General features: G+C 57.6%; 1 protein-coding gene across 2 annotated transcripts in view; it reads right to left on the reverse strand.

Moving 5' to 3' along the window:
• Positions 1 to 4,125: 4,125 nt before the first annotated feature.
• The window catches only part of SLC38A8 (solute carrier family 38 member 8), a 28,237-nt gene continuing 18,230 nt past the window's right edge, over positions 4,126 to 14,132 (reverse strand). Inside the window, exons 9-13 of one of the 2 annotated variants that reach the window (XM_046680374.1) lie at positions 11,391 to 11,505; positions 10,139 to 10,256; positions 9,570 to 9,778; positions 7,990 to 8,041; positions 4,126 to 5,699 (exon numbers count right to left, since the gene is read on the reverse strand). In XM_046680374.1, coding sequence (XP_046536330.1) covers positions 5,606 to 5,699; positions 7,990 to 8,041; positions 9,570 to 9,778; positions 10,139 to 10,256; positions 11,391 to 11,505 — 588 coding nt within the window. In that variant the 3' untranslated portion in view covers positions 4,126 to 5,605. Of the gene's footprint in view, positions 5,700 to 7,989; positions 8,042 to 9,569; positions 9,779 to 10,138; positions 10,287 to 11,390; positions 11,506 to 14,132 lie in introns of both variants that reach the window. The other variant, XM_046680373.1, reaches the window with a different exon arrangement.

Genomic DNA, 14,132 nt, shown 5'->3' on the forward strand with positions numbered 1-14,132 from the left:
CCCCAGCCTGCAGCCCCACTGGAGGTCCAGCCGATACCCCATGGCCCAAGGCCCCAGGTTAACAAGGACACTCGGATCAGGCAGGACAGTCCTAGAGGTCACCTCCCAGCAGCCGAGGGCAAAGGCCAGACCTCTCCGGGCAGTTAATCCTTCACTGCACGCCTGGAAATGAACTGTTCCAACGAGACAGGCGCCCACAGACTGGGCTGGAAATAATGGTGAAGTCCTATTCTGGAACCTTTCTGACTTCCCCTCTTCTGTTTTCCTGTCCTGGTTGCAGGAAAGATGTCATACACAGAAGTCTCCAGGGAGCCATGGGTCCCCCTCCTAAGGATGGAGAGAAGGGTGGGGGACCAGGAGCAGCCGGGGCCTGGGGAGGGGGGAGGCCCTACATCAGGGCAGCGGTGGGTCGGGCCCCAGTGGGAGCCCGGGGAGGCGGGACCCGGGAGGGGCATCCTCTGGCCTCCAGCTCTGAGCCTGGAGCAGCCCGGCTGTGACATGTGGCGGTCGTAAAGCCGTCGCCACTGGGCGAGGCCTTGGCCCCCACCATCCCCTCCTCCCCAGGGCAGCTCCCACCCTCGAACTGGGTATTCACCTCCCAGCCACCTCCTGGCAGGGCTGGAGGATGCTGGCCACTTGTGCAAAACTAGTGCCACACGACGCGGGCTTGGGGGAAGCATACAATGCAGCCTCGAGTCCCAGCTACACATCTCTGAGCTGAACGTCTTTGCCACGAGCCTCTCGGAGCCTCTGTTTTCTCGTCTATTAAGTGAGGAGAAGACCCCCCCACTTTGAAGGTCAGCACCGACTGGTCATGAGAACGCCCCTGGACTGGGTCCCGTTGGCCGCGTCAGCGAGCACAGAGCTGCCCCGAGCCCACCTCACCCTGAAACTGGTGCTGTTCCAGTCGGCTCAGCGGTTTTAAAAATAATATTCTCAGGGGGCTGGGGATCTTCGGGGTGCAGCTGAGGAGCCCCGTTCGCTGGGCATGTTACACTTATGCCACACGTCACACCCACCTGCCCAAGCCCTCTGTGTGTCACAGCGTCTCTGCTGACTGCAGCCCACAAGCACTCAGCGCCTCCTCGGGTTCTGAGTGCGTGGAACGGGCTCTGAAGAGAACAAATTTCAACCCTAAAAGGTATAAGAGCTCCCACTTAAATTACACTTCAGGGCCAGGCACGGAGTCAGGCACGGGGTAGGTGCCATCACCCTCGATGCTGCCTGTGCCATCTTGTGATCAGCAGGTGGGGAAAGGGAGACACAGAGAGGGCAAGTAACTCAGCAGAGGTCACACAGCAAGTAAACGGCACGGCTTCTATCCAAGCCCAGAGCTACCTGCCCCCATCCTGTGTCCTAACCACTGTGCCACACAGTATAGACACATGGGGAGGAACCGCTCCAGATGAATACACTAAGATCCTGATCGGGTTCCTGAGACAGTTAAAGACAGAATTACCGTATGACCCAGCACTTCCACCCCCGGCCATATATGATGCCCAAAAGGATTGAAAAGATGCATTGAAGCAAATATTTGTGCACACATGTTCACAGCAGCTTATTCACGATAGTCAAAAGGTAGAAACAACCCCGATGTCCATCAGTGGATGAATGGATAAATAAAACGTACTCTGTCCACACAATGGAATAGATCAGCCATAAAAAGGAAAGACCGTGGGTCCATGCCACGACATGGATGACCCTCGAAAACATAATGCTCAGTGAAGGACCAGTCACAAAAGGCCACGTGTGTATGTTCCATTCCTATAAAATGTCTAGAGTAGTTAAATCTACAGAAACAACAGATCAGTGGTTGCCGGGGGCAGAGGGAATAGGGAGTGCCTGCTGATGGCTTCATGCTTTCTTTTGGAGTGATGAGAATGTTCTGGAACTAGAGGTGGTGGTTACACATTGTGAAGGCACTCAATGCCACTGAATTGTCCACCTTAAAATGGTTAATTTTATGTTATGCAAATTTCACCTCAATTAAAAGAAAAAACACCAGTCGACTCACCCGCCCACACAGAGGCGTTCACCACCTGCCTCCAACGGGCTGATCCGCATGCTCGCTGCGTCCAGTGCAAACCTGCCCCTCCGAGGGAGGCGCGCAGAGGCAGCCCGCGTGGAGGCGGCAGCCGCTGAGGTGCTGGGGGCAGCGGCACCGGGGTGGGGTCCCCGTGCAGTCCCTTGGGGGCACCTGAGCCAGTGGAAGGCCTTCCCCAGGAGGCTCAGGGCAGAACAGGTCATTTGTGCTGTGAAATGTCAGTTGGCCACGTTCACAGCTGTCATTCGAGACGTGAGTCTCTACCCACAAGCACAGGTGACACCCTCGACCGGGCGCCTGTGCAGGCCAGCTCTGTGCCGGGGGCTCTGCGAGTGTGTCTCAGCTTGTCCTCACGGCCATCCTGGGAGGGAGGGGAGATGTCCTCAGCCCTGTCTTAGAGGAGAGTGAAGAAGACCGAAACCGAGGGCCAGAAGGAAGAAGGAAGAGGCAGCTGCCCACCTAGGCCCAGGAGGGACGCCGAGGCTAAAAACAGCACTGATGGAGTCTTTCCTGAGTGAGCACCTGAGGACAAGGGCGGTTCAGGGAGGGCCAGGCCTGGCCAAGGTCACACGGCTGGTAGGTGGCGGGCAGAGTCGGCTCAGATCTTCCAGACCCAGAGGCTGTGCTCAAGGCCCTACGCCACACCACCCTGACCGTGAGAACCCCCTCCAGCCCTTCCCTCATCCGGCGGCCGTCACAAACTTGAGGGAGCCACTTAGTCTTGGGGCAGGACAGTCCAGGAGACAGCCCGTCCTTCCTTGTTAGGTCAGACATCAGAGGGTGACATCCCAGCCTGCTTTTCTCTGGCAGCACTGTGTCCCTGCATCATGATGGTTGAATTGAGGCTTAGTTGTATGAGGACACACTTGTAGCTGTCACAGAATCGAGACGGAAACCACTGTCCCCAGTGATGATATTTGTCACCCCTCAAAGAGCCCCACTCTTATCTTTTCTTAGCATTTAGTGCCAGTCCACTTCCTTCCTGACATGCTTTCCTGCTTTGGGGTGAGCCCTCCTGTCCTCTTATTTCCCTTTTTCCCTCAGCTGCCAGGAAGCTCAGTGTTCTGTCAATCTCAACCCAGATTTTCTGGAAATAAAACTACCATTTCTTGGGTCCCCCACCGGCTGCTCATCTTTTTTTTTTTTTTACTCCTCACAGTAAGCCCACATCACATCGTACACAATAAGCCTGCTCCATTTGGCTGGTGGAGAAACCGGTTCTTAGAAGAGGTTCATAAACTGCCCAAGATCTTGAGATAGCCAATGGCAGAGGCAGCGTTCAAACCGGTGGTCTGACTCCAAAGCCTTTTCTGGCACGACCTGACCCCCAGCGTGCTTTGCTCTCATGCTAGGACTCTCCAAGAATGGTCCTCTCATGGCCCCCGCCTTCCTGGCCTGCCCCACGTGCTTTAGGAAACATTCAGGCTGTAAATAACCAATGACTGACCATCCATCCTCGCTGCTGGCTCGGGGGTGGTAAATGCTCCATTAAAGCGATCCTGGTTCTGAGACCCTCATTCGGGAGGATGCTGTGGCCGCTGAACACAGGGTGTGGCCGGTGGGGGTGTGGGGCGGCTGGTCAGAGAGCACTTGGAGCTCCTGTGTCCCCCCCACTGGGTCAGAGTCTACACCAGAGGCCACACTTCCTGCCTCCACCAGCAGCCATGGCGGAGGAGCACAGAGGGTGCCCCCCTGCCCCCAGGGTCAGGCATCCCAGCTCCCACCCCCTTGGCCACTCCTCCGAGTGGAGCGTGGACTGGAAAGAACCGGACAACAGACTTTAACCCCAAATCGGTCCCAACCCCAACTCTGGACCTCACAGGACAGGCGGCCTTGACATTTCCAAGCCTCAGTTGCCCCACCTGTCGAATGGATGAGTTTGAAGACATTATGCCAAATGAAGGGAGCCAGACCCAAAAGGCCACATGTCACATGAGCCCATTCATAGAGAATGTCCAGAACAGGCAAATCCACAGAGACAAGAAGCAGATTCATGGTTGCCCGGGGGGGAGGGGGCTGGGGGAGGGGGCCTGGGGAGTGACTGCCCATGGGCACTGGGTTTCTCGGGTAAGAAAATGTGCTGGAATCAGATACTGCTGATGGCTGCACCATTCTTGCATCTCCTAACACCCACTGAACTGTGCACTTTTCAAGGGTGAATTTTATAGTATGTGAATCATAACTCAATTTCAAAAATTCATGCAGGTGGACAGGCTGGAAAAAACCAACAAAATAATGGTTCTATCACCACCAACCTCGCACAGTCATGTACACATCGCAGGACACAACAAACAGAGCTGGGCCCCCTGCCTCCCCCGAGGGAGGCGTCCCCGAATGTCAGCCCCTCCTGGCTCTGCACCACTGGCTGCTTCTGTCTGCAGGCAGGAAGAGTGGCCTGAACCCAGCAACATCCAGGACGTCCCCGGGCCTGGGCAGGGTCTGTGCTGGTGAGCACGCGGCCGAGAGAGCAGCTGGGCCCCCGGGGCCTCTCCACCGGCTTCTGCCCACCCCGGCTCCTCTCCTCTCCCCAGGCCCTGGGGCAGACCGTCCGCCCCTCCTCCTCGGCTTCATGTGACTCCTCACGCCAGAATTGGGTTGGGGCCGGGCGGGAACCCCAGCGCAAACGGCCCACTTGGCTTCCAGGCTCCTCAGGTCCGGTCAGTGGAAGGGAAAGGGGGCGCTCCTTGGGGTCCCCCCCATCGGGGTATGTGGCAAGTGCAAGGTCGTGTGGCCAGCTCTGGGCGTCCATCTCCTTGGGCATCTCCTGGTCAAGGGCAGGATTTCAGCAGTCCCCACGCCCCAGCCCGAGGCCCAGCTCGAGTCCACCGCCACCCCCATCGGACACCACCTGAAACCTCCTTTTGGGCTCTCACGCCCTCACCTCAGGTCTTTGATCCCGACGCCCCAAAGCAGGGCTCTCTGGGCCTCAGCCCCTACTTCTCAGGTATGAGGTGAACTGTGTCCCCCAGAAATATTAAGTTAAAGTCCTAACCGCTGGAACCTGTGAATTTGACCTAATTTGGAAACAGACCTTTGCAGATGCTAATCAAGTAACTACATTAAGAGGAAGTGATCCTGAATTAAGGCGGGCCCTGATCCAATCACTGACCTCCTTACACGCAGAGGGGAATTTGGTCAGAGACGCAGAGAGGATGGCCCGTGAAGATGAAGGCAGAGCCTGGAGTGCCGCGTCTACCAGCCCAGGATGGCCGGCAACGCGGGAAGCCGGAAGAGGCAGCAAGGATCTCTGCAGCCCTCAGAGGGAGTGTGGCCCCACGACACCTGGCCCTCGGACTCCCAGCCTCCAGAACTGTGAGAGCCCATTTCTGCTGTTTGTGGCCACCGGTTGGGGCCGCCCCAGGACACCCTGACACGCTCCTCCCCACTGCGCCGGAAGCCCTCTGAGCCAGCAGAAGCCCCAGTGAGCAGCCTGAGAAGGAAGAAGGAATCCGTTTCTCCAGCATCTTTATGACGGAATGACGTCGGTCCCACGGCTGGACATGGGCAGCGGTGCCACGAGGGCCCAGGGAGGCCCTCCTCCTGCTCAGGTGCGGCCGCCCCTCAGACGAGCTCCAAGACGGCCCCCACCGTGCTCTGCCCAAAGATGAAGGTGCCCACGAGCACGGAGACCACTCCCCAGAGCTCCAAGCAGCACCTGCCAAGTCAACAAGCCCACGTCAGTACGCGCTCTTCTGGGATTTCGCACGGACGAGCCAGCACACGCACAACACTTATTATTTAAAGCCCATCAGGGTCACTGATTTGGAAAAAAATCGGAGCATATTCTCCCCTCCCTGCAGGGGTGGGTCTCTGAGACAACAGGAAATAACACACCTGGGTGTTCCAAACACCTCTCGCTCCCTCGGTTCTTTCACAGCCTTGTTCCTCCTCAATATTTTATCAAAGCCAAAGAAATGGGGGGAGGGCGATGCTAGTTTCAACCTCCCTTCCCACTCCTTTCCCTTTTTGGGTGGGGGATGAAGTCCCCCCAAAAGTGAGGAGGGAGAAGAAAGCCCCAAGTCACACACAATCGGAACAGCGGCTGGGGGACCAGGGCGGAGGCGGCAGGGGTGGCGGGAACTGGCGGCTTCATAACATAAACCAGAAGAGACGGTGCAGAGAATGAAAGGAGAGCGACGATAATAAGATTCCCACAAAGGCAGGGCCGCCAGAGGAATGTCGGGCCCCATTAACAAGGCCCACAAGGACCCGTTGTCATGGAAAGACCATGTCTCGTCAAGCAGCATCTCGGAGCGGTGACTCTGTGCCGTGAACATCCACCTGTCTGAGGGCGGGAGCCCGAGGGGAACGTGACCCAGGGCTGCAGCACTCCTGGAGCAGCTCTGATAGATCAGAAGGCCCTGAAGCAGTTCCAGAAGTAAAAATATCTTGAAAGCCCATCCGTAAAAACTGCTGTGAGCTTGATCAAGGGGCAAAACACAAGCAGCAAGGGGCTGCAAGAGCACGACAGAGAAGGAACCACGTGGGGGACCCTGACAGTCGGGAGCCAGCTCCACGCCCCAGTCGGGTTTAGAGACATCCAGAAATCTTCCCTGCCCAGAAGGGAACCAGCCGAGCTCGCCGCCATTGGAAGACCCAGCTTGCGCCCCATGCAGCTGGAGGAGGGGGGAGACTGAGGCACCCGCCTGGAGGTGGGACCCAGTCCACGGCTGCTGTAACTTAAGAGCATGTCTACTGGGCTGAGTGGTGGTCCCCCAAATTCACATCCACTCGGAACCTGTGAACGTGACCTTCTTTGGAAATAGGGTCTTTGAGGTTGCAATCAAGTTAAAGATCTGGAGATGAGAAAATCCTGCATTTGGGGTGGGCCCTAGATGCAATGACAGGTGTCCCCAGTAAGAGGGAGGCAGAGGCACAGACAAGGGGCGAGGCCACGTGAGGATGGAGGCAGAGACTGGAGGGGTGCGGCCACAAGCCAAGGAACGCCTGGAGCCACCAGAAGGAGGAAACGGCAAGGAAGGGAACCCCGCCTCGAGCCTTCAGAGGGAGCACAGCCCCGCTGACACATTGATTTCCGACTTCTGGCCTCCAGAACTGAGAGTATGAATCTTTGCTGCTTTACCACCTATTTTGGGCAACTTGTCATGGCAATTCTAGAAAACCAATACAGCGAGCACCTCTTTAGCAAAGTTCTCACGTCTGTGCAATGGGAGTAAGAGCTCCGCAGACGCTCAGGGCCCCGGGGCCTAGCTGAGGAGCGGGGCATCCTCTGTGCACACACGCTCCTTTCCACTGCAGTCAGACTGGGCCCCTCAACGGCAAATACAGGGTCCCAGTCACATCTGATTCACGGCTGACACGGAGGAGGGCACTCTGCTGAATAAAGGGACAGTCCAGATTCTCGTCTGACCAGCAGTGTGGAGCGGGGAGGAGGGGGAGCAGGGGCCCCTGGTCCAGTCAGGCCAGGTTGAGTCCCCGCTCTGCCCTGACTTGCCGCGTCCTGTGGGTCCTTGTCTGCAGGATAGAGAGACCCCGGCACGGTAGGGAGATGTGCCTGTAAAGGGCAGGCCCAGCCAGGACCTGCGCCCGTGTGGACAGAGCGGCCCTGGTGCCTGGAGGGCTACACGGCCTCCATACCTGAGGGCTCTGTGCACCGACAGGACCAGCCTGCAGCCATCCTGCCCGGGATGGGAGCGCAGGCAGTGGGAGAGGAGGAGGATGCATGGCCGGGGCCTCAAGAGGCCCGGAAGACCCCAAACCACACAGAGCTCCGACCACAGACCCTCAGAGCGGAAGGGAAAGCCGTGCATGGACCGACAGAGCACCGGCACCGGCCCTGCTGGCCTAGGTCCGAGTCCTTGCGCAGACCCCCGCCCCCACGGCCTGCGGTTTTCTCATGGCAGGACAGCAGAATCTCACGGCCCCTCCACACTCACATTCTCCCACCCTGAGCCCCTTCAAACGCCTCCTTTCGAGACACTTACTTGACTCGGGGTCCCATGGGCTCGACACCAACGGCACAGATGAGGCACAGACCTGCAAAGGAGACTCAGGGTCACCCCAGTCTTCATTCTTGAACCTGAAGGAACCCTGCGCTCTCGAGAGCTCAGGCAACACCCAGCAGTCCCCAGGGGCCGAGAGGCCAGCAGGGCCTCTGCCCACAGTGGCCCAGGCGGCTCACGCCACTCCCAGCAAGGCGGCACAGCGTGGTGGCCAAGGCCTCGCTTGGGGTCCCACTCGACGTCTCCGAACGTCTTGGCCTCTAGAGGCTCAGCCTTTCACATGACGATGACGGCACCCCTCCACAGGGTCTCTGCGATGGCCCGACTCCTGGGAGGCCCACAGCTGGCAGCTGCACTGTGGTCTTCTCCTTTCTCATCCTCTCTCTTTTTTTCATTAGTTCCGCTGGGATTCAAAGCCAGACAGCTCTGCCAAAATTTCCCACGGTATCACCCTCATCCCAACCCTGTCCTGGCCAGTCCTGTCCAGCCGGGGAAATAGCTGGAGCTAAAAGGCGGCACCCAGGACATCGCATGGCCCCCGACTTCCCGTGTGTTTAAGACTCCAGATCTGCAGACCTAGACCCCGGGTGGGTGGGCGGCGGGATGTGGCCACCCCCCTCACGTCTGGAAGAGCTTCCCAGTGCCAGGGCCAGAATGGACCTGGGGTTTCGGTCACCAACACTCTTCCTTCTCCAGAGGAACCTGGGCCTTGGCCCCCCTGGCTTTCCCAGTCCGGGATAACCCTCGGCCATTTCAACTAGAACTTCTCATCATTACTCAGTAACACTGGGAAGGTTTCCTAAGAAACCATCCCTCACGGAAATCGTGTTTGCCTCCAAGGTCAGGGGACAAAGGGGAGGAAGCCGTTCATGGGGCGCCTTTGAGCCGTGTGAATTTCATGTCATTGGAAATATATATATATTTATTTATTTAATCATTTTTTGGCGAGGAGGATTGGCCCTGAGCTAACATCCATTGTCAATCTTCCTCTTTTTTGCTTGAGGAAGACTGTCCCTGAGCTAGAGCTAACACCTGTGCCCTTCTTCCTCGATGTTTCTGTATATGGGATGTGGCCACAGCGTAGCTGATGAATGGAGTAGGTCCGCACCTGGGATCCAAACCCACGCACCCTGGCCGCCGAAGCAGAGCATGCAGAACTTTAACCACTTGGCCACCAGGCCAGCCGCTGAAAATATTTTTTAGAAATAAAACAAAATCCTGCAGCAGGCAGCCGCCGTGGGCAGGGGGGCAAAGCCGTAAGGTCAACTCAGCCCTGCTCCGCGCTAGCTGTGCAGCCGGGAGGCCCCTGGGCCTTGGTCTTCTTGTCTGTGGCATGGGATGGTGACGAAACTCCCATCATTGCATCCAGGACGGCCACGGAGATGCTTCATGAGGGACGGTGTTATGGCCCCTGGGCTGTGCCAGGCTCATAAACAGGGCTGGGAGCTGTCCTACCCACACGGGGCTCCCACCCTCCAGACCCTTGACCTCCACCACAGGGATGCCGGCAGAGAGCAACGGGAAGGATGCACAGGCAGGAGGCCCAGAAAGCGGCGTCTCACCTGGGAAGATGAAGATGAAGAAGGAACTGATGCCGCCGATGATGCCGATGATCTCGCTGAGGTCGGGCAGGAACAGGGCCATGGCGAGTGTCACAGTGACCCACAGGATGGTCAGCGGCATCCGGACCCATGGCCCCGAGGAGTCAGCCAGGGCCCTGGGCCCACACGCCCGGCAGCAGCCCCTCCTCCAGAAATCCTGCATCACCGACCTGGAGGCCAGGCCACCACAGGCTCCCAGGGGCTCCAGCCCAGCCCGCCCACCACTGGGCGCTGCAGCCCCCTCTTGGTTGCCCCGCACACACCAGTGCTTACTCCCCAGGGACGCAGCCCTTAGGTGCCACCCACACCTAGGGGCCGCGTGGCGAGCAGTCAAGTGTGGGCTCAGGAGGCACTCCAGCCCCCAACACTTACTAACTGGGTGACTCTGGGCAAACCATCTAAACCCTCCGCCTCCGTCTCCCCCTCTTTGAGTGAGATGGCGGCAGCCCCTGCAACACACACACTAGCGCCCTGCCTGCCACGAGTTAAGTGGCCATAAATGTCAGCGTCCCCACTGAGCCAGGCCTCACCTCCCCAGGAAGAGCACGATGGGGTAGACGGTAACGATGGAGACGGCAAAGAGGACCCGGGCGACGATGATGACCACGTCGTTGCCTGGGTAGGACATCAAGATGTCGGCGGAAACTTCTGTCCCGAAGGTCAGGAAGCCATAAACACCTGGGAGGTAAGAAGGGTGGAAGCCAGGAGGGCTGGAAAAATGCCGCATCCCCCTCAACTGCGACACTCTGGCAGCATCGGGCTTCTACCGCCTCCGAGGTTTTCCCTAGGTGCTGACGGAAGGTTCCAGAAGAGCTCTCTGGTTCTACCATTTCCCAAGGCTTTCCTGTCCTCGGCCTACACAGTACTCTGTTCTGATTCAAAACTGTTCTCAGGCAAAACTGTTGCTTATCCTTCTTTGAAACAGCTCGTAGTGCTGGTGCCTCGCAGCATCCGGGTCCCCTGCCCTGTCCCGATACCATCTCTGGCCAAGAGCTGTGGCTTCTCCTGGCCCTTTCTGAGAGGTCCCGTGACCCTGCTGGCCCTGGATCTAGACTGTCTGGAGGTGACTCTCAAGTGCTAGGTCACAGCCCTCTGACCCACGGGCAGCAGACAGACAGGGACCTCCTCTGCTGGAGAGAGGTCACCCACGGTAACCACAGGCGTCCAAGGCGCCCAACACATCTGGGGCAGCCCGAGGGCTTCCCGAGTCAGAGGCTCCAGTGGGTGGACAAAGGAAAGAGCCACCAGGCTGGAGAAACGTGGCTGGGAAGAAGTCAACCTGAGCCTGGGACCTGGGCTGTGCCACGGGTGTGCTGTGTGACCTTGGTCATGTCACAGCCCCTCTCTGAGACACACTCGTCCCCTTTGAAGATGCTTCTATCACACAGGTTTGTGAATGTTCAAATCCATCACATCCACGAGAGCATTTTGTCGACTGCTACCCAGATGAAACGCTACGAGGACCATCATCATTGCCATCCCGTCAGACGGCGGGCAGGCAGGGGGTGGGGGGATGTAAGAGCAGGGGCTTTGCAGAGCCGGGCCAGGGTTTGGGTTTCAGCTTTGTCACATCTAGCTGGAAGACCGTGCACAGGCCGGAGAAGCCCTCTGAGCCTCAGTTTCCTCATCTATGAAGTGGGCACTTTCCTACAAGGTTTTAAGGATCAAATGAGTGAAGACTCTGTGCCCAGCACATGCTAAGCTCCCCATAAACACCGTTTACATTCCCATTTCTCCTGCCGCTCCCTGCCCAGCTTCTAGGTGCCCCGGGAGGGGCCTCACCTGTCAGCGAGTAGACAAGGCAGCAGGCCAGCAAGGACAGCACGGAGACCAGGGCCCAGTGCGAGAGGCGCTGGTTGCGCATGCTGCAGTAGATGGAGACAGCAGCTTCATGACACTAGAAGACAGAGGTGGGACTCGGTGGGACTCAGGCCAGCTGGGTGCTAGAATCACCTGGAGCAATCTAAAAAGTATCAACACCCCAAAAGATGGAAACAATGCAGAGGTCCACCAACAGTAGAAAGCATAAGTTAAATCGCTGGCTATTCATATGTGGAATATTACACAGCACTGAAAAAGGATGATCACAATGACACACTCAACATGGAAGAACCTCTCAGCTGCAATGTTGAGCAAAAGAAGCCAGACGTGAAAAACGTTTCCGTGTACCTGAAGTTCAAGCTACAAGACAGACAAGCCAGGACATGGATTCTCAACGCCAACACTAGTGACATTTGGGGGCTGTCCTCTGCATTTAGGGTGTTGAGCAGCATCCCTGGCCTGGACCCACTAGACGCCAGAGCACCCTCCAGTTGTGACAACCAAAAATGTGTCCAGACATTGTCAAATGTCCCCTGGGGGGCAAAATCGCCCCCCCACCCCGTTGAGAACTGCCATTTATGGTGACAGAAGGCAGAACAGTGGTTGGGGGGTGGGTGCTCTTGAGTGGAAACGGCCAGAGGCAGCCTTCTGGGGGTGCTGACGATGTTCTGTAGCCTGATTGGGATGAATGTTGTGTGGGTGTACGCAAACTTATGATTTATATACTTTACATCTACTGTTATATGGTCATAAGACTTTTTAAATATAAAATACACACAGCCAATGCCCAGAGCCCCTCTGTGCCGTGAACTTTGTCTGGGGCAGGTCCTGGGCAGCGGTGTTTCTTAAGCAGCCCCAGAGACCCTGTTGTGCAGCCAGGATTGAAAGGCGCTGCCGTATCTCGATGCTCCCTATGGGTGCCGGCATCTTCCTGGGCTCCTGGGACAGGGTTCCCGCCATCACGCCCACTTGCTCACTTCTGATCAAAACCAAACGTGTTGATCGTCTACTTCTGCCCACTCTCCAGTCTCCTCAAGAGCCACTCTCCCCTCACTCATGGAGCTTGGTCCACCTCTGTCCCTCTTCGCTGCCTCAGGGCCTTTGCTCATACTGTTCCTCTGCCTAGGATTCTCTCGTAGTTCAGCCAGCCCCTACTCATCCTTTGGAATGCCCTCCTCAGCTGGGCCAAGTTCTTCTCTCCTGTGTCCCCATGCCCCCGTGTGAGCACATTTGGATTTGCTTGTTCAGCATCTGTCAGCTACCCGATGGCAAGGACCATGTCTGCCTCAGAGCTCATGCCAAGCATGGAGCACTCCACAGATTACTCATTCACCAGTTCCTTTAACCCCCCGGCAGCCACGAGGCCTCCCTCCACCCAACCTGGCTCTCCGCTACTCAAACGCTTAGCAGTCCTACTCAGCGCAAGTCTGGGATACCCCATGGCCAGGCCCCAGCCTCACGGAGCACACATTAGGGAGGGCTTGGGGGCACCGGCCTCAGTGTTCCTGATCCCAGCGGTGGTGGCGGCCAGCCAGGGTGAGCTCACACACAGACCAGCCTCAGGGCGCCTGTGCATCTTCGGCTTCCTGCCTCGGGACTTCTCAGACCTCACAGGAGCCCACTGGCCTGCAGGCCAGCTCAGCCAGGGGGTGGGGGCTTAATCCCCCAGGGACCCTCGACCACCGGGCAGCGGACCTCCGAGGGTCGAGGCTCCCACCTCCCTCCTGTACTCCCGAGCCCACGCACGGGGAGAGGGTGCCTGGTGGTGGCAGGATGGTGCCCTGCCATCCTTCCTCTGAGTATCTTAAGACTCCGAGTCGTCTCTCTGTCGGTTTTATGCAGGGAAATAAAGCCCGTCTCCCGGGGCGGGGCTGCTCCGCTGGGGCAGTGCCTCAGTCGGGGCGGGCTGCGTGCAGGCTCACTGTTCACTCAGGGATGGGGCGCGAGGCAGAGGAGCACATGATGGCTGAGAAGTGGAGACAGCCCAAGTGTCCACCAGCTGATCAACAAACAAACGTGGTCCATCCACCTATTATTCGGCCATAGAAAGGAATGACGTCCTGACACGTTGCAACGTGGATGAACCCCAGAGACACACTGAGTGAAAGAAGCCGGTCACAAAGGACCACAGGCTCTAGGATCCCATGCACATGAAATGTCCGGGACAGGCACATCCACAGAGATGGAAAGTAGATTTGTGGTAGCCAGGGGCCGGGGGAGGGATGGGGAGTGACTGCCAACGGGCGTAAGTTTCTTTTTGGGGTGATGAAAAAGGTCTAAAATTGACTGTGGAGACAGTTGGACGACCCTGTCAACATACTAAAAACCGCTGAATTATATACACTTTAGGTGAGTGAATTTTGCGCTGTGTGAGTTATATCTCCATAAAGCTGTTTAAAAACAGTGACAACAGAGAGGTACCGAGTGCGGCCGGGCTGGCTGGGAGCCGAGCCCGCTTCCCACGTCTGCTCCTCGCAGGCCCCTCCTACCGACGATGCGAAGGCTGAAGGGGGTGCCCTGTTGCTAAATGTGTCGGGCGAGGGGTGGTGTCTGAACCAGACCAGAGCTCCTGGTGGCAATGGGTGGCCTCCCCTTTCCAGCGCACCCCTCCAGCCTTGCCCCCACTCCGCGCTCTGCTTCCCATCATCTTCATGGTCCTCCCCCACCCCCGGATGCTCGACTCTCCAAGCCAGACCCTGGCAG

This window comes from Equus quagga, chromosome 13 (genome assembly GCF_021613505.1).
Source record: "Equus quagga isolate Etosha38 chromosome 13, UCLA_HA_Equagga_1.0, whole genome shotgun sequence".
In the NCBI taxonomy this organism is placed as follows: domain Eukaryota; kingdom Metazoa; phylum Chordata; class Mammalia; order Perissodactyla; family Equidae; genus Equus; species Equus quagga.